Source organism: Pseudonaja textilis, chromosome 2 (assembly GCF_049901715.1).
Source record: "Pseudonaja textilis isolate UNSWEBS1 chromosome 2, rPseTex1.2, whole genome shotgun sequence".
NCBI lineage: Eukaryota > Metazoa > Chordata > Lepidosauria > Squamata > Elapidae > Pseudonaja > Pseudonaja textilis.
The window spans coordinates 1,821,911-1,840,617 of record NC_141991.1 but is presented as its reverse complement, the minus strand read 5'-3'; the positions used below and the strand labels follow the sequence as shown (position 1 = coordinate 1,840,617).

The 18,707-nt window shown below is 46.2% G+C and overlaps 5 protein-coding genes across 9 annotated transcripts in view; all 5 read left to right on the top strand.

The window, feature by feature from the left end:
* Positions 1–18,707, top strand: part of LOC113451933 (uncharacterized) — a 159,129-nt gene that overhangs the window by 41,465 nt on the left and 98,957 nt on the right. Inside the window, exon 3 of the mRNA XM_087928475.1 lies at positions 7,651–8,910. Within this exon, the coding sequence (XP_087784601.1) occupies positions 7,651–8,719 (1,069 nt within the window). The 3' untranslated portion in view covers positions 8,720–8,910. The remainder of the gene's footprint in view (positions 1–7,650; positions 8,911–18,707) is intronic.
* Positions 1–18,707, top strand: part of LOC113453097 (uncharacterized) — a 154,519-nt gene that overhangs the window by 41,439 nt on the left and 94,373 nt on the right. The gene's annotated exons all lie outside the window — the stretch shown is intronic.
* LOC148126528 (uncharacterized) overlaps positions 1–18,707 on the top strand; it is a 149,451-nt gene that overhangs the window by 51,840 nt on the left and 78,904 nt on the right. Inside the window, exon 1 of one of the 3 annotated variants that reach the window (XM_087927891.1) lies at positions 572–674. The exons of the other annotated variants lie outside the window; for them this stretch is intronic. The gene's annotated coding sequence lies outside the window, so the exon portion shown is untranslated. Of the gene's footprint in view, positions 1–571; positions 675–18,707 lie in introns of those variants that run through there. 3 annotated transcript variants of the gene reach the window in all.
* The window catches only part of LOC148126529 (uncharacterized), a 74,720-nt gene that overhangs the window by 41,444 nt on the left and 14,569 nt on the right, over positions 1–18,707 (top strand). Inside the window, exon 1 of one of the 3 annotated variants that reach the window (XM_087928302.1) lies at positions 598–674. The exons of 1 other annotated variant lie outside the window; for it this stretch is intronic. The gene's annotated coding sequence lies outside the window, so the exon portion shown is untranslated. Of the gene's footprint in view, positions 1–597; positions 675–6,974; positions 8,911–18,707 lie in introns of those variants that run through there. One more of the 3 variants, XM_087928305.1, reaches the window with a different exon arrangement.
* The window catches only part of LOC113455020 (uncharacterized), a 60,020-nt gene continuing 41,901 nt past the window's right edge, over positions 589–18,707 (top strand). Inside the window, exon 1 of the mRNA XM_087928488.1 lies at positions 589–674. The gene's annotated coding sequence lies outside the window, so the exon portion shown is untranslated. The remainder of the gene's footprint in view (positions 675–18,707) is intronic.

The window sequence follows — 18,707 nt, the reverse complement described above, 5'->3', positions numbered from 1 at the left end:
CATCCAATTCTAGTCCCTCCAGAGGGACTAGACTAGATACTCTGGAAAGTGCAGAGAAGAGCAACAAAGATGAATAGGGGGCTGGAGGCTAAAACTCATGAAGAATGGTTACAGGAATTGGGTATGTCTAGTCTAATGAAAAGAAGGACAAGGGCAAAACCAGTTGTTCAACTTTGGCCAGTCCTTTCAGGCCTAGGAAGCAGGAAGGTGGGGGGAAACCCCTTCCAAAAACTACTTCCAAGGAAACGGCAAGGCCAGGCATCAAGGCTGACCCAAAGGCCCCCAAAACGAAGCAAGGAAGCGGCGGGTTTCACTATTTCACGGGGCTCAGTTGTTACAAAGGTCATTTGCTAGGAGTCGAAAACGATCTGCTGCCATATAATCAATGAAAATAATCTTCCAAATGCTTGGTGGAGGCTGGACAAAGCGCGTTTTTCCACCTCCAGTCGCTAGATGGCGGTCAGACAACCTCTTTGCTTAGAAAGACATCAACGCATTCGTACTTGAGCTTAAAAAAGCAGTTCTAAATAACAGTATATAGTATTGCAATGCTAGAAAGGAGGAGAGGAAAGGAGAAGCGTAGAGGAACTTCCTCTTCCGGATGCCTCATGGGAGGAAGGTGGTGCGCAGAGCGGCTTCTGTGCTCTTCCTAGGATGGAAGCAGCAGCTGGCAGGTGAGTTGGGGGCAGCAGGTGGGAGGAGAGTCCGGGAGCAAGTCGGGCTGTTCGGTTCCCTCCACGGCCTGGAAGCAGAGAAGCAACTGGGCTGAAGCGTGTCAGCTGCAGGTTCCTTCCCTCCCCAGATCGGAGCCCGCTGGGGCTGCACGCTATGAAACTGGTGGCTGCAATTTTCTGCTGGGGGGAAGATCTCAAAAGCCTCTTTCAAGCGACGGTGGATCCTTTGGGAATGGCTCCCCTCCAGAGGTTGTGGGGGCTCCGTCACTGGAGGGTCTTTAGAGGAGATTGGACAGCCGTTTGTTCGGAATGGAATAGGGTCTCCTGCCTGAACAGGGGATGGACTAGAAGATCTCCAAGGTCCCCCTAAACTCAATTATTCTGTAGTGGACCTGATGTTTTCCGGGGAACAAGTTCGGACTGAGGTGCTTCTGGGTCTTTTCTGAATAAATGGGGTTGGGATAGCTTAGCCCAATACATTGCTTGGGGTTTTGGGTTTGAAATCCTACTCAGGGGTTGTGCAATGTAGCCTTTTGTTCTTCTAAAGGTCCTGGGTTAACCCTATTATGCCCTAAACGTCCTGTTCTCTTTAATCCCACCAACTGGAGCTGAAGGTGTTTTGTTTGCGAATACTCTTTCATAATGGGCACAAAATCTCCATCTCTAAGGATTTAAGGCATCTGCTGGGGGCAGTTGGGGCTGTTTCCTGCCCTTGTTAAGGTTTTTTTCCTTCCATTTTTCCTTGGGGAAATATATTCTGCCTCTTTTAACATTCCCCAAAATATTTCATTCTTCTGGGGCTTCCCACAAAATTAATACCAAAGATTAAAATCAAAGACGCATGGGGAAGGCAGGGGCGGAGTGGGGGAGGGAGGTGGGATCTACTACTCAATCAAGGACAACCTTAGGTAGACCTCACCTACCTTTGGTTCATTGAGCCTTCCAAGCTACAATGGCACTGGAGAAGCAGACGTAGTTATGAAGGTGCAGGAAGAGGCGTTGCACCAATTCTGATTCTGGTATCTGGTGCACTTTTATATCATGGTTTCAGCATCCCACACTCATAATCCCGATTTGTGACTTTCCCAGCTGGCTTCTGACAAGCAAACTCAGTGGGGATGCCGGCAGGAAGTTGCAAGCCATGGCCATGTGAAATTGCCTTTAACAACCCACAATGATTTGTTTAAGAACTGCAGAGGAACAGATGTAAGTTGACACAGTCATTTGAAATCAGGCTTTATGATCGGGCTGCTTAGTGATACAGATGCTAGTCCCAATTGCAGTCAGTAAGTGAGGACTACTTCAATTGGGATGTCACCAAAGGGGTTGTGGAAAGTATTTTCTGCCCTTACTTGGAGCTCAGGACTTTCATGAGCAAAACTGGTGCTTCAAATCTTGCAGAGGCTTTAGGCATAATTTCTTCAGTTAAAAGCCCCACATCTGTAAAGTTAGTGTCATGCAGATTGACCGGTGGGGCTTGATAAAATAAAAGACAGTCTGTGTGTTTGTGTGTCTGTGTTGATAAGCCCATGCATTTATTGTCTGAATAAGGATGGGTCCCCCCTAAGAAGGAAGGAACCCAGAATGTAGTGCAAGGTAAATATTTATATATATTTTTTTGCTTTCACTTCATTACATACAGTCAGAGGCAGCTCTCACACAACAGATAAGATATAGAAATTTTTTAAAAATATAAAAGTTACAAAAATAGTCAAGCATGCCTTCTATGGTTTTGGAGACATGCCTAACCCACAGGCTAGTGTGGGTGTTGGCAAACTGCGGCTCCAGAGCCGCATGTGGATCTTTGGACCCTGTACTGTGGCTCCCTGTCCCATGACTGGCTGGCTCCACCCCTTGCCCTCCCCTCCTTCACCTAGCCTGAGAAGGTCATGAGGTCTGGCAGGATGGGAATGGGATCCAGGTGGATGGGTCATTAGAAAGGGGGACGGGCCTGCAGCGCCCAGCCACGGGTTTGAGAGGTTCAGGGCAGTGTGAAAAGGGAGCTGGCCCCGCGGAACCTTACATGCCCACACTGTGGGACAGGCTCGGAGAAAGCCCTCACCAAAGATTCTTGATCATCAGCCTGTTTCTCCCTCTCTATGTCTCTCTCTCTCTATCCCCTCTGTATCTCTCTTGTATGCTCTCTGTCTCTGTATCTCTTCTCACTGTCTCTCTCTCTCTCTCTCTCTCAGAAAACCACGGCTGGGCCAAGAGCCCTTGGGGCTCTTTGCTACTCCTTTTATTTCTTCTTTTTAGAAATCCGGACTACCTTATAAACAAGTATCACCGGGGGGGGGGGATTCCCTTTGGGCACCACCCCTTCTCCTCTTACAACCCCTTGGCCAGTTGGGGTGGGGTGGGGAGACCCTCAAATGAGCATCCGCCTGCCCCATGCATGCCTTTGCTGCGCTTTGGCGCTCGCTTGAGGAACATCTCCTGGTCCCTCCACAGCCGGCCAGGGGGTTGCAAGAGGAGAAGGAGGGGGTGGAGGAAGGTCCCCTGAAGGGCAGCGTCCACCATGGCTGGCGATCGTTCCTCAGCCAACCCGAATTTCCAAACAGAAGAAATAAAAGGAGTTGGCGAAGAGCCCCAAGGAGAGCTAGCTGGCTTGGCCCAGCAATGACTTTCCAGGGGAGAGACAGAGACTGGGGAGAGGGGGGAGAGAGAGAGCCATCAGAGAGAGAGATACACAGAGAGAGGGGAAGATAGATAGAGGGAGGGAGAGAGGCAGAGATATACAGAAAGGGGGAGAGAGAGAGAGAGAAAGAGAAGGGTTTTGTGGCTAGGTAGGCATGGCTAGGGGGTCATGTGACTGGGTGGAATGAGTGACATCGAGTTGGCCATGCCCACCCAGGTTTTGTGGCTCCTAGTTGTTGTTTTTTAACCTGTGGGAAACGGTTCCATATGGCTCTTTTAGTGTTTAAGCTTGCAGACCCCCGGGCTAGTGGTTTCCTGTGAAAGTTTCCATGGCCTCAGAAGCCTGTTTAGGCCTGAACTTCAGCCTTGCCATCTCAACAGATGAGCAATCAGCAAATTCATCAGATTCCTGATTAACTTTAGCGCAGAAGGTTTGACTGTAACCATTTCGAGATTTTTTTCAGACTGGAAAGACATGGATTTTCTCCATATTGTGTGTGTTATTGCTCTCCGAAATATATATGTCACTGTATGGGTGGGTGGGTGGGTGGGTGGGGGTATATCGTGTATATCTCCAAATGTATAATCTCTCCCCAGGACTTCAAGATAAACAGTCATGTGAAAAAGAAACTAGACTCTCCTTGACTTCTATGATTTTATATATCAGGACGTAATAAATATCATATGGTCCTTAGAAGTTCTTAAAAGTAGATAAATACAACCACAGATGAACAACGGTACATGTCATATTACATCAGATCATCATTTATTTTATAAAAAGAAAGCCAAAACGAAGAAGTCGTGTGTGGAAAATGTGTGATTCAATAATTTGTAGAACCAGCAACAACAAGAAGTAATTCTTTTCTGTGTGACTTTCTCAGTCTCTTGCAGCGTTGTGGAGGAATTTTGGCCCATCTTTTTTACAACGTTGCTTCAGTCCACTGAGGATTTTTATGCACAACTCTCTTGTGGTCCCGCCAATCGGGTTGAGGTCTGGATTTTGACTGCCATTGCAACCCCTTGATCCTTTTCTTTTTTAGCCATTCTGTTGTAGATTTCCTGATGTGTTTGCAACCATTGTCCTGTTGCATAATCCCATGTCAGCCTAACTTTAGCTATTGGACAGATGGCCTCACTTTTGACTCTAGAATACTTTGGTATACAGCTCATGGTCAACTCAACGGTTGCAAGGTGTCCAGGTCCTGCGGCTGCAAAACAAGCCCAAATCATTACCCCTCCACCTCCGTTGTTGACCGTTTGTATGAGATGCCTTGTGCTGATATGCTGTGTTTGGTTTTCATCAAACGTATCACTGTGCATTATGGGCAAATATCTCCACTTTGGTCTTGTCTGTGACAAGGACAGTGTTCCAGAATCATGTGATTTGTTTAGGTGCAACTGTACAAACCTCAGCCATGCTGCCATGACCTTTTTAGAGAGAAGAGACTTTCCCTTGTGTAGCCCTTCCAAACGAAGCATACTTGTTCAGTCTTTTTCTAATTACAATGTCATGAGTCTTAACATTTGACAAAGTAACTGAAGCCTGTAGAATCTGAGATATAACTCTTTGTTTCTTAGCAATTGAACAAGGGCACTTTATTAGCAGTAGTTGACTGGTACATCGCCTCATTATACTATGGAAGCACTGAGAAATTTCCTAATGGTGAGGACAATTAACCAGCAGAATGGCTTGCCTTCAGTAATTGTGGTGCTCCATCACTTGGGGCTTTTCAGAAGAGGTGAGATAACCACTTATCTGAAATGTTACAGGGTCTCCTCAGTGGTGGGCTGCAAAGTTTTTAACAACCAGTTCCCTACCCTAATGACTGCGTGGGCATGGCTGGGTGATCTTGTGAGTGCCTGGGTGTGGCCAACTCGACGTCACTCACCATGACTGGTCCCGCCTCCCAGCCTCAACCAGATACAGTATTTAGTACTACAGAACATCACTTAACAGTGACAAGGAAAATCACAAAACGGAGCAAAGCTCACTTAAATCTTGCTTAGCAATGGAAATTTTGGCTCAGTTGTGGACATAAATCGAGGACTACTCCTAATCAGAATGTAGGAGAAGAAGCCTACTTTGCTCACTCCTTTGGGGTCACTTTCAAGAAAGATTTCAAGATGAAAGAATTTGAGCACAGAGGGTGGTGGTATCGCTGAAGTTGGTGGGGCCGCCATGCTGGGCTGAGGGCTGCCAGAGGGAGGCGGGAAATCTGAACAGGGGCAGAGGTCCCAGCAAGAAGGCCATTCCATAGCTTCTCACACGAGGAGGCAGGTGCTATCTGGTTGCCTTGGGACCGAGGGGGAATAAAGAGGCCCACTGGCAGGTGAGGTTCGCTCACTTGCTTGCTTTGCCGTCCTGCCTTTGTTCTCTTCCTGGCTCCCCTCGTCCCAAAAGCATTCTCCTCTCTGGTAGCAGCCACCCCCTTCTCCCTCTCCCTCCTCGCTGCCAGGCGATCCTGTGTGAAGAAGGGCTCCACGGCAGCACTTCTTATAAAGATCTTTTAATGAAACCTCCAATGCGGCAGCCAAGATCCAATCGCGGGCCAAAAACCCCACCTCTCCCTTCCTGCTAAATCAGGCCTAGAGTCTCAGGAAGGATGAGAAATTTAATGGGGGGGCAGGGAGGATGAAAATGCAACAGAGCGAGATCTATGAAAGTAAACTCAAGTTTCTTAGCTTGGACTAGCAAAAGGCGGGGACGGCAGGGAATACAAAGGCCAACTGGAGTGATGGCGTAGCATTCACCCAGGCAGGCTTCAAAGAAAAGTTTGCTTCAGCGAAAGGGACGCAACCTGCTTTCTAAAACAGAAAATCCTGCTAAGGTCCAGATCCTACCAAACAAACTGTGGTGTTCAGTCTGTGCGTCCAGCTCCTGCCATTCTCAGCCACCTCCCCCAGCTTCGCTTGCTTCCACCACAGACTCGCTTTCCTCATTCTTCATCCAAATGTACAGACAGAGCAAACATGCACACATCTCACAGCGCCAGAGGGACTCCCCCACACGCTATCTACTCACAGTGCCATGATGTGTACATTTGTAAACCTCCCCACTGCCCCACATGCTTCCACTGCGAACTCGCCAGCTCGGCTCGCTAACTTACCTCCATCCCGTTTACCCTCCTTCAGAAGACCCTTACTCACTCCCTACTTCTTTGCCAGCAACTGCCTCTTTCTTTGTCCAAATGTACACACAGAGGAAACACGCCCACATCTCATGGCAAACAGGTTTGAATCGGTAGCAGCCCACCTCTGGGTCTCCTGGTTGAGGAGGGGCTGGATTAGAAGATCTCCAAGATCCTTTCAAATTCTATGACACTTTTCTGTTGCAATGATCTTTTTATGTCCTGATCAGTAAAAGCCAACATATCAAAGAGAGAGTTCTTTCCTTTTCACTTGCCTGTATTTGAAAACAACCCTTTGCTCTGCTAAGAATTTGTGATTGACCCAGTCAACAAATGAATTTCTCCATTGAATGGGTCTTAACTTGGATCTGGGTAGTCTTCCATGTATCAAATGAATCATGATTAATGTAAGAGCTTATTGGAGCATTGTGGCATGTTTGCTTTGTCATTGTAATGTAAATGTTTTTTTTTCTCATCTTCTGCAACCATTTTATGCCCAATTAAAGATACCCTTTTATTTGAATCTTATAGACAGAGAGGATGGCAATAAGAGCACTCTGGACAACTGCGGAGAACAAGCATCACTGAATAGCAAAGCAAGTCAGTCCAGAAATCAAACTAATTTCCATTTCCTTCGAAAAGCTACACAATTCTTCACCTTCCTCAGTAGGTGATAGAGAAACGAGAGAAAATCAAGAAGAGATTTCTAGCTGGGAAAAGTAGTGTGTGATATTCAAGCATATATTACATGAAAAGTCAAGGAAGATTGTTTTTCCATTCAGCAAAAGAGGAAAATATTTGGAAGTTACTGGGGACGAAAAGGTCAATTGGAAAGCCACGTAGAGCAGATGGTGTTGAAGGCCTCACTGTGAGGAAGAAAACAGCTTGAATCAAAGCACTACTAAGAAGTGACAATCCATATTTTTTACCTCCTCAAAAATATTAGTGGTGGAAAACCTCCATAGATGTGCCTCTTGTGGGAAAGATTCAACTTGAAATCACAGCTGATTATGCCTAAGAGGATCCAAACTGGAGAAAAACCTTATATGTACTCTGAATGTGGCAAAACCTCTGATCAGAACTGCTCGTGATATACCTGGTAACTCACACAGAGAGAAACCCTATGAATGTCCTGTTTGTGGGGAAAGCTTCACTACCAGTTCGAACCATATGATTCACACAAGCGAGAATCTCTCTAAAAGTCTTGAACATGGGAATAGTTTCACTCGGAATTCTGACCTCGTTGCACACCTGAAAACTCACACAGGAGAGAAACCCTTCGAGTGTCCTGACTGTGGGAAAAGTTTCACTAAAAATTCCAGCTTGGTTCAACACCAGAGGACTCATACAGGAGAGAAACCTTTTGAATGTCCTGATTGTGGTAAAAGTTTCAGTCAGAATTCTCACCTCGTTGCACATGTGAGAACTCACACAGGAGAGAAACCCTTTGAGTGTCCTGATTGTGGTAAAAGTTTCAGTCAGAATTCCAGCTTGGTTGAACACCAAAGGACTCACACAGGAGAGAAACCTTTTGAGTGTTTTTACTGTGGGAAAGTTTTCAGTAACAATTCCAACCTTATTAGCCACCAGAAGATTCACACAGGAGAGAAATTGTTTGAATGTCCTGACTGTGGCAAAGGTTTCACTAAAAATTCCAGCTTGGTTCAACACCAGAGGACTCACACAGGAGAGAAACCCTTTAAGTGTCCTGATTGTGGTAAAAGTTTCAGTCAGAATTTCAGCTTGGTTCAACACCAGAGGACTCACACAGGAGAGAAACCTTTTGAGTGTTCTTACTGTGGGAAAAGATTCAGTGCCAATTCCAACCTTATTAGCCACCAGAAGCTTCATACAGGAGAGAAACCCTTTAAATGTCCTGATTGTGGAAGAAGATTCAGTCACAATTGCAGCCTGGTGAGACACCAGAGAACTCATACAGGAGAGAAACCCTTTGAATGTCCCGATTGTGGGAAACGTTTCAGTCTGAATTCCCACCTTATTAATCACCAGAGGATTCATACAGGAGAGAAACCCTTTGAGTGTCCTGACTGTGGGAAACGTTTCACTAAAAATTCCAATTTGATTGAACATCAGAGGACTCACACAGGTGAGAAACCCTTTGAATGTCCTGATTGTGGGAAAAGTTTCAGTCATAATTCCCACCTGATTAATCACCAGAGGATTCACACAGGAGAAAAACCCTTTGAATGTCCTGATTGTGAGAAAAGTTTCAGTACCAGTTCTGGCCTAGTTCAACACCAAAAGACACACACAGGATAGAACCCGTTTTAATGTCCTGATTGTGAAAAAAGATTCAGTACCAATTTCCACCTTATTAATCACCAGAGGATTCATACAGGAGAGAAACCCTTTCAGTGTCCTGACTGTGGGAAACGTTTCACTAAAAATTCCAAATGGGAAAAGTTTCAGTCAGAATTCCACCCTGGTTCAACACCAGAGGACACACACAGGTGAGAAACCGTTTGGATGTCCTGATTGTGAGAAAAGATTCAGTACCAATTCCCACCTTATTAGCCACCACAGGCTTCATAGAGGAGAGAAACCCTTTAAATATCCTGATTGTGGGACTAGTTTCTGTCAGAATTTCACCCTAGTGGGGACCAGAGGACTCAAACAGGAGTGAAACATTATGAGTGTCCAGAATGTGGGAAAGATCTCAGTAGTAGGATTAACCTTCTAAATCATATGCTTATACACACAGGGGAGAAACCATTTAAGTGCCCCAAATGTGGTCGATCCTTCTGGAAACATTCCGCCCTTATTGCACACAAGAAAATCCACCTGAGGCCCTAAGTGATGAGTGTAGAGAAGGTTTGAATTTCTTTTATAGTCCCATTGTAAGTACAGTTCAGAAAGTGACTATTTAATTTGACTGTAAAGAATTTGCCTGATATTCGTAGGCAAATATCTCATTATATTAGATCGGAAGGAGAAAAGAAGAAATCTGTTCAGATTGTGTCAAAAATGAGGCGCACTCGTGGAAGTTACCATATGAGTAGCAAATATATTGGCGGAGTTTGGGGCAGTGACAAAACCAGGGTAAAATTTCAGATGTAAAGGCTGTTGTGCCTTGCAGGAGCCTTCATGGAGAAGAGCTGTAGGAATATTGATTTGAAGAGAAAAGGGATTGTGTTTTTTACCACAGGATCTCCATCTTTAATCGCAACTCCTGCTGTGATCTCCTTCGCTTGCAAGTGATTTCAAATTTAAACTTATGCAAAATTTCTAAAATTTAAAATAGTGTGTGTGTGTATGCGTTGCGAGGTGGTATTGGGATAATTGAATGGAGCTGAATGTTTATTGGCCAGATGCCCTTCCTGTCACCAATGCGGAGTTCGCAGCATATATATTCTCATTGTGCCCAGAGAGAGGAATGTCTACCTCTACCTAGGATTGAACTCACAACCTCCTGATTGTGAAGCAGGAGCTCCACTTCTAGTTCACCACACCACACTAAAATAGTAAAAATATATTTAATCAATTTTCCTTCTTTTCTTTCCTTGGTGTCACATTTTATCACGTCTCATCCTATTGTAGTTAGGTGTTGGAAATGTTTGCAATGATCCCAAAGCCTCTGAATCTCTTACAGGGCTATGTAACAATATCAAGGAAAATTAAATAAAGCCAACCTAAGAGTCAGAGGGGATGGTCCACAGGACTGGGTAAAAAGCCATAAGTCCCCCCTCAGTCCATTTCCTCAGAATCAAAATTTGAAACTCAGATTGAAAGGTGTAAAGTATGTGTTGTTTGGAAGATACTGGATCTTGAAAGCTGCAGCCTTGAATTTGGGGTTGGAGCAGCAGGAACAGCTGAATGGACAGATTTTGTGGGGAGGAAGAAGGCCCAGTTTGGTGGTCACAAGCCTAGAGCCTGAGAGACTCTCATTTCCAGTCCTGCTGTAGGCAGAAAGCTATCTCAGAGACCTTGTCCTGTCCTCTCAGGCCTTGGAAAGGGGAAATGTTTTCAGAAAACCTTGCCGAGGAAACTGGTGTGAAGTAGGAATATAGGTTAACACCCCAAAACCTACTTTTGCAACTGAGCAAACATTGAAGAGTGAAACCTGACCAGTTTAACTTCTTAAGATTAGGGAGGTGTTATGTTTTAATTTTTTATGAAGTTCTTCTTTGTGTGCACAGCTAAATTATTTCAAGCTTCATTCTATCAATAGAATAATGAAACATGGAAGAATAACTGGAAACATCCACTCTCCTTGCTTCCAAACCACACCTAGGTAGGAGAGATTCTGTCTGTCTGCATCCTTCCAGAGCCTAAATCTCGCTAGAGGGAAGAATCGCTCTGCGCAGCTTTCCAATCTCCACAGGAGTTAGATTTATCATTCCCAAAACTTTTGGATAAAAGACTTGGAAGGCCCTAGTTTGTAGAATGGGCATTGGTAGAAGTTACCGTGAACGCCATTTCTATGCTGCAAGAGAGCCCAGGATGGGTTGACTCCTTCCTATGATGTCATAGCTGAGTCTGTACTAAGATATAAAAGCCAGCCCCCAGGAGAGACCCCAGCTTTGGCAAAGATATTTGACAGACTGAAAGACGTCTCTGAAAGCCCAAAATAAATACACAAATATGTCTTACCCTCTCCGGACGAATCAAGGGAGGGGCTGGGCTCTCTCGCAGCATAGATAGAAAGGGTGTTTACGGTAACTTCTACCAACACCCATTCTCCTCCATGCTGCATTGAGAGCCCAGGATGGGACATAACAAAGCTTGCATGTCCACGGGCGGGTCCTCATCTGGCTCATCACACCAACTGTGGAACCACTCATTGAAGGACCCGTCTGCCGAAGGCTGCAGTCGCCGAGGCAAAAGCATCCAGACGGTAGTGTCTGATGAAAGGAGATGGGGATGTCCACGTGGCCACACAACAAATCTCCAAGGATGCTTGGGTTCCCCAGGCAGCAGAAGTGGCCGCGCCTCTGGTAGAGTGCACCGTCAGACCTCGGGGAGCCGGAAGGGCTGCAGCTTTGTAGGCCTGCTCAATGCAAGACCTGACCCACCTGCTAATAGTAGGAGAAGAGGCCTTGTGCCCCAAGTGAGAAGGGAAAAAGAAACAAACATGGCTTCCGACTTCCTGCAGGAGGAAGTGCGCTTAATGTATATTCTAAGAGCCCTTCTTACGTCTAGTGTGTGTCACTGCCGCTCTGTCATGGTGCGGAAGAGGACAGAAGTCAGGCAAAACAATGTCCTGGGGCCTGTGAAACCAGGTATTAACCTTTGGAACAAATGAGGGGTCCAGATGAAGAACAACCCTATTATCGTGAAAGGAACAAAGGTCCTGTCTGATGGAAAGAGCAGCAAGCTCAGAAATCCTGGCAGAAGTGATGGCAACAAGGAACACTACCTTCAGAGTCAGGAAACGGAGAGACACTGTTCTAAGGGGTTCAAAGGGGGGCTTTGTAAGGGCATTAAGGACCAAATGAAAGTCCCAGGAAGGATACCTGTGAACCACCGGAGGGTGCAGGTTGGAAGCCCCTTTCAAAAACCTCCTGACTGAAGTGTGATGGGATAAGGAAGGAAGCGAACCACATGAAAGGACTGAGAAGAGGCCGCAACCTGCCTGCGTAAGGTGTTGGGGGCCAAACCTTTCTCCAGCCCATGCTGAAGGAAGCTAAGAACTTCTGCCAACTGGGGTGAAGCAGGAGAAAGACCCTCCCTGAGGCACCATCGGGAAAAAGCCTTCCAGGTGGCATCATAGATACGCCTTGTAGAAGATTTGCGAGAAGCCAGGATAGTGAGGATGACCCTTTCTGGAAGATTAGCCTCCTCTTGCCGCTGCTGCTCAAGTGCCACATGGTCAGCTTGAACCACTGGGGCTCTGGGTGGAGCAGTGCCCCCTGGTGAAGGGAGATTAGATGGGCAGGGATCCTCCAAGGAGAAGCCACCGATAGGTTGACCAGGTCTGCAAACCAGGGCCTCCTTGGCCAATAGGGTGCCAGGAGGAGGAGCTCTGCACGTTCCTCCGACATCTTCCGAATTACTGCCAGAATGATGGGAAGTGGGGGAATGGCGTAGAGGAGACCCTTGGGCCATCTGCACCAAAGAGCATTGGTCCCCTCCGTTCCCTTGCAAGGAAACCTGGTGAAGAATCTGGTGACTTGGGCGTTTTGAGGAGTGGAGAAAAGATCCACCTCCGGTGTTCTGAATCTGAGGGAAAGATCCCTGAATAGAGATGGAGGAATGGACCATTCTGCCTGGTCAACTAGGCTCCTGCTGAACCAGTCGGCCTGGGAGTTGTCGACCCCGGAGATCTGGTCTGCCGAGATCGATAACAGGTGTTTCTCTGCCCATAACCCCAGCCGTAGATCCTCTCTCATGAGGGCTTTGGACCTTGTCCCCCTGAGCCTTTGCGGCCATGTTGTCCGTAAGGACTAGAACATGAGAGCCAGTCACTGATTGCCTGAAATGCTTGAGAGCCAGAAAAATGGCTCTGAGCTCTAGCCAATTTATGGGAAGGATCTATTCCAATCTGGACCAAACACCCTGAGCTATCAGGCCCTGCATATGGGAACCCCAACCCAGGAGGCTGGCATCGGTGGTTATCACTAGCCTGTCTGGGTCCCTGAACAGGAGTCCCGTCCAGATAGATGGGGAATGCCACCAATTGAGAGATCTCCGGATTTGTGGCAGGAGTGGGACCTTGATGGATGAGTGGCTGGTTCCTGCTTGTTGGTAGGGAATCAGGAACCATTGGAGGGCTTCGGAGTGGAGCTGAGCCCATGGGACGATGCCAATACAGGAAACCATCTTCCCCAGAAGTTTGGACAGCAGTGACAGGGGACAATTTGATGTTGCTGGATCTGGCTGATGATCTCTGCGAGGCTCTTTCCACAAGCTGGGAACAGGAAAACTTGGCACGACATGGTATCGATGACTGCTCCCAAGTGTTGCAATTGGTTGTAGGAGAGAGCTGGCTCTTTTTGGTGTTGATGGAAAATCTGTGGCTCTGGAGACATGACAGGGTAATTTGCAGATCCCGATGGGCCGCAAAGATGGAAGAGGAAAGAATCAAAATGTCATCCAAGTAGCATTGGATCCTCACTGGAATAGAATGCAGAGGTGCCACCAATGCTGCCTTTGTGAAGACCCTTGGAGCCGATGAGAGGCCTAAGGGAAGTGCTCGATACTGGTAATGGGTATTCTGATAACAGAAACGGAGAAACTGGCGATGATGAGGCCAAATTGGGATGTGGAGGTAAGCCTCAGTGAGATCAATGGAAGAGAGGAGGTTGCCCTCCCGAATGCTCTCTAAAATAGGATGCAGAGTCTGCATTTTAAATCGCCTGTATTTTACAAATTGGTTAAGAAATTGTAGATCAAGGATGGCTCGCCACCCCCCTGAGGCTTTGGGAATGATGAAAAGGCGAGAGTAAAGCCCACGTCCCCATTGAGACGGGGGAACAGGTTGAATAGCCCTGATTTCAAGAAGGTGCTGAATGGCCTGATTCATGAGGGCTTGCCTGGAAATGTCCCGAGACACAGGACAGATCAAAAAATTGGGGGGTGGGGTGGGGTTAGGAAGTCCAATTGTAACCCTGACCTAATAGTGCTGAGCACCCAGGCGTCCATCGTTGACTCCTCCCATTTGGAGGCAAAGAAGGCTAGGCGACCTCCGATGGGTGGGGAGAATGAGGGATTACTTAGAGCAACGGAAGGAACGACCCCCTCCCCCCCGAAAGGGCTGTTTACCAGTAGAAGGTTGTTGCCTGCCAGATGTTTCCGCCCATTGGTCTTGGTGTTGGGAGTATGGCCTGTGAGAGTGGGGGAAGCGAGATGAGGTCTCTGCTCAGAAGGCAGGAGGGCGATAAGGAGCAGGGCGATAGTCGGCTTTCTTCCCAGAGGAAGAGAGAATTTTACGTTTATCTCTGGTTTCGATGAGATAAGGTTCCAGAGCATCGCCAGAAAGCTTATTGCCTGCGAAAGGAACTGAAGCCAGCTTCCATTTTTGGCGTGACTCTGTCTGCCAATTTCGGAGCCATAAAAGTCGTCTTGCTGCTACAGAAGATGCCAAGGCCTTGGATGCAAATTTGGCGGAATTGAGAGTGGCATCCGCAGTGAATTCCACCGCTGCTATAATCTTATTAAGGTCTTGGTGAGACCAAAGGTCAGAAGCAGGCAATCTATTCTGGAGTTGGCGCAGCCACTATATGGATGCCCTGTTGAAGAAGGATGCTGCTATTGAAGCCCGAACACATACATGATATTCTTCCGACTAAAATCGGAATTCTGATTTTTTTCTTTTCCGATCATCATCATCATCATCATCATCATCATCATCATCATCATTATTGTGCTTTTTTTGCAAAGTTGCCACTGGTCAGTGGAAAAAAGCCAGCCAGTTCTCTCTGCTTGCAAGCGTGGGAAGCGCCGGAACTCCACGTTTTTAAGTGTTGGGGAGGAAGACCCGAACCGAGCCAAGCCGCTGGGCTGTTTTGAGTTCTGTGTTTCCCTTGCAACTTGTAAGCATGGAGGTAATCGGAAGCAGAAAAGTTCTTGCATGGTTTCCAAGGCATCTCCTCTCCTGTTCCTCCTCTGCCCCTAATTCCTACCTCCCCCCCACCTCCGACTCAATAAGCAGTGCTGTTAGTTTGGACTACCGGTAGCAGGTTGCTGGCTGGCTGCTCTTCTTTGCTCGCGCTGCTCTTTGCAAAAATAAAAAAACAAAATCCCGGAGCCCTCCGTGTTTTTTGCATTTGCAAGGTGCAAAGCGGCGGCGGCGGCGGATCGTGCGTGCTGGAAAGGGCTTGACTGTATTCCGGTAAAAGAGAGAGAGAGAGATCGTAAGAACGGCTCTTGCTTTTTTCACCAGCCCCGGGCGCTGGGGGGGCTTGCAAGGGAGAGAGTGACTCCTGCCTCCCGTTGTCATCATCATCATCTTCTTTTGGGGCGGGTGGGAGAAGGAAGTTGTGTTTCTCAAGGCATGCAAAGAAAGAAAGAAAGAAAGAAAGAAAAATAAAATAAAATGCATGGCCGAATTGTTGGGAGGGAGCTAGAAAGAAGCATAGAGAAGCAATGCTGATCAAAGGAAAGGGAACAAAGAGAAAGTCCAATTAGAGGTGAAGCATTGTGGCTGTTTTTCTGTCTATTAAGCAGGGTTTGTTTGTTGTTTTTGTTTGTTTGTTTTATTTTTTAAATGTGAAATCCTTTGCCCGAGAGCATTCTCATGGTGCTTTTTATTATTATTTTTTTGTCAAATAATAAAACTATCATGCAGACTCACCTTGAAAAATCACTTTTGATTACTTTACTCTGCTAACGCTTCAAGGGGGCGTTGCCAATTTAATTCCCACTGGGGCGCTGCACGGACCACGGCAGGTGCTTAGGCAACCCCTGCACCCCTGGCTACTTTTCAGATTTTTTTTTTCAGAGGGGAATATCATGCCTGCGAACAGCCCAAGCAGCAGCCTGGTGATTGCGCTTGAGGGTCTGTTCGGAACGTTTATCATCCGGTTTCAGGATATCTTCTGGCTCCATGGGAGTGCCAGAAGATGAGAACGAGGCCAGAACTGGAATGTCAACAGAAGGCACTGCCAGGGCATTGTCCAGAGCTGCGCTGACATTGTAGAAATGCTTATCTAGAGAAGATGGGCAAGGACCTGCCGAAGGAGAAGCGCATTGTTCCTTGACTATGTCCAGGAACAAAATGGGAGAAGGCAAAACCTCTGCATGCACTACAGGCTTGGAGAAGAGCAAATCCCCTTGGCTAGAGGGAGTTCCTTGTGGCTTGGGAGCCACTTCCTCTGGCGACAGCTTGGCAGTGACCAAGGCCTTGATGAGTAATGGTCTGAGGAGAATAGATTTGAAGACCAATGCAGAGGATGTCTGCTCTGGGCGAGAATCCTCTTCCTCTGAAAGATTTTGGTCAAAAATCTCACCCTCTTCACACTCTGAGAGGAGTAACTGTGTTCAGATGGTGAAGGCCTTCTTTCCTCATCAGCCTCCTCCCATTCTGGTAGAGAAGAATGGACCCTGAGGTCCTGAGGCCTGTGTAAATCAGGATGATGAGGCAAGGAACTTATAGATTGAGAAGGAGAAGGGCCTGAACTCTTTCCAGAGGTTGAAGAATTTGCTTGAAGCCTTCAGCCAATCCCTGCCTAATGGCTGATGAGACTACATCTTGGATATTTTGTACCAAACTCAGTGGTCTATGTGAATAATCCCTGGGGACTGTCTTCTCTAGACCAATTCAAATCAGTAGGTTACGATGACTGCATCCCAGAGTTCTGAAGGAACCAGCAAAGGTGATTTCAGAACCATATGAAGATACGTTTCAAAGAGCTTGGAGTATGGGCAAACTAGAGGTAGTCCTCGACTTACAACATTTCATTTAGTGACTGAAGTAACAACACAGAAAAAAGAGACTTATAACCATTTATCACACTTGTGAATGCTGTAGCACCCCCACGGTCATGTGAGTTACATTCAGATACTCAACAACTGACACAGATTTATGATGGGGACAGTGTCCCAGGGTCATGTGGTCCCCATTTGTGACCTAAACCATACTCAATGGGGAAACCAGATTCACTTAACAACCATGTTATAACTGTTACTAATTAACAACTGCAATGATTCACTTAAATGTGGCAAGAAAAGTTGTAAAATGGGGCAAAACTCAACAGGTTTTGGACTCAATTGTGGTAAGTTCAGGACTATCTGTAAATGAGGAATGGAAAAGGAAAAAACAAAAAACAAATCCAGGAAATTGCAGACGAATCTGCCTGACATTAATACCTGATAATAACCCTTCTTACTCACTGCTACCATTGCATCATCATTACAACATTACAATACTGGAACATTACAGCAGCTGGTCAGCTATTTAATCATCATTATCCTGACAGTTCAGGACTATGTATAGGCGAGGACTGAAAAAGAGCTGATGATGTTCCCATCTTCAAAACATTCCAATATTTGAGTGGATGCCCTAAAGAGGGGGTCAAGTTGTCTTCCAAATAAAGCATCAGTAGGCAGGACAAGGAACAATGGATGGAAACTAATGAAGGAGAGAAGCAGCTTAGGGTCTCCTGCTTGATAAGGAGGTTGGACTCAAGACCTGCAAAGTCCCTTCATGTATATGTCTTCAGGAGCAGCGTGACAGCTTGTTATGATATGTACAGAATAACCCTTGAGTAACAAGGACATGCAAATGGAAACATTTATGAGAGTAGTTATGAATATATTCAGTCACACACAGATAAACTAAATTGAGTTAAAGTTTACTTTAAGAAATAGCACAGTCCAATAAATGGTCCAGGTCATATATGTTTAACAGTCCAAATAATATCCAATTACAAAGTCTTCTTACCAGTTCCCTTTGTCATTTACAATAAACAAAGATATCAAAGTATAAGCACAACAGAGAACCTTAGATAGCAAAGAATGTCAGAGAGACAGAATGTCAGAGAGAGCAAGCCATGACCTCTAGCTCCCTCTTATGGCACCGCACACAGTCAACCAATCGGAATCAATAGTGATTTTTTTCTTAAAGCCACAAACATACATTGTTGGTTTATATATTGCCAACCCAACTAATTGGTGGACAGATTCTTAACACAGTTGATTGGCTGCCATGTCTTACAGCGCACTATAAAAGGTGCAGTGTCAGACAGGCGCTCAGCTGTTGCCTGTCAGCCACATTTGTTAGCCTGCAATTTGACTTTTGGAAACCCTGTTAGCTTATAATAAAAGGGTTATCCTTAACGCCTGATTGTCTCAGTTATTTCCCACATTACATTTAACACTTCTTGATCTTTTCAGATTAATTGATTGGTTCATCTTGAAAGCTGATCCTTGAATTTGCTGTTGACTTTAGTGCAGTGGTGAAGGCAGCAGGTTAGGAGACAGAGAAATGCTCAGGTCCAGTCCCACCTGAAGGGCAAAAACCATCTGTTCAATTTTGGTCAGTCCTCTCAGGTCTAGGAAGCAGGAAAATGGGGGCGGGGGACCACTTCAAAACCGTTGCCAAGGAAACTGCAAGGCCAGTCATCAAGACTGACACAAAGCACCTAAAACGGAGCTAGGTAGCGTCACCTTTCACGAAAAGGACCTGCTGTCATGAAAATTACTGGAAACATCTTCCAAATGCCAGAGTGAAGCCTGAACAAGCGTGTTTTTCCACTTCAGGTCACTAGATGGCGGTCAGCCAACATCTTTGCTGAGAAAGTCATCCACACTTTAGTGCTTGAGCTTAAAAAGGAGCTTTTCAACCATAGAGTATTGCAATGAAGCACAG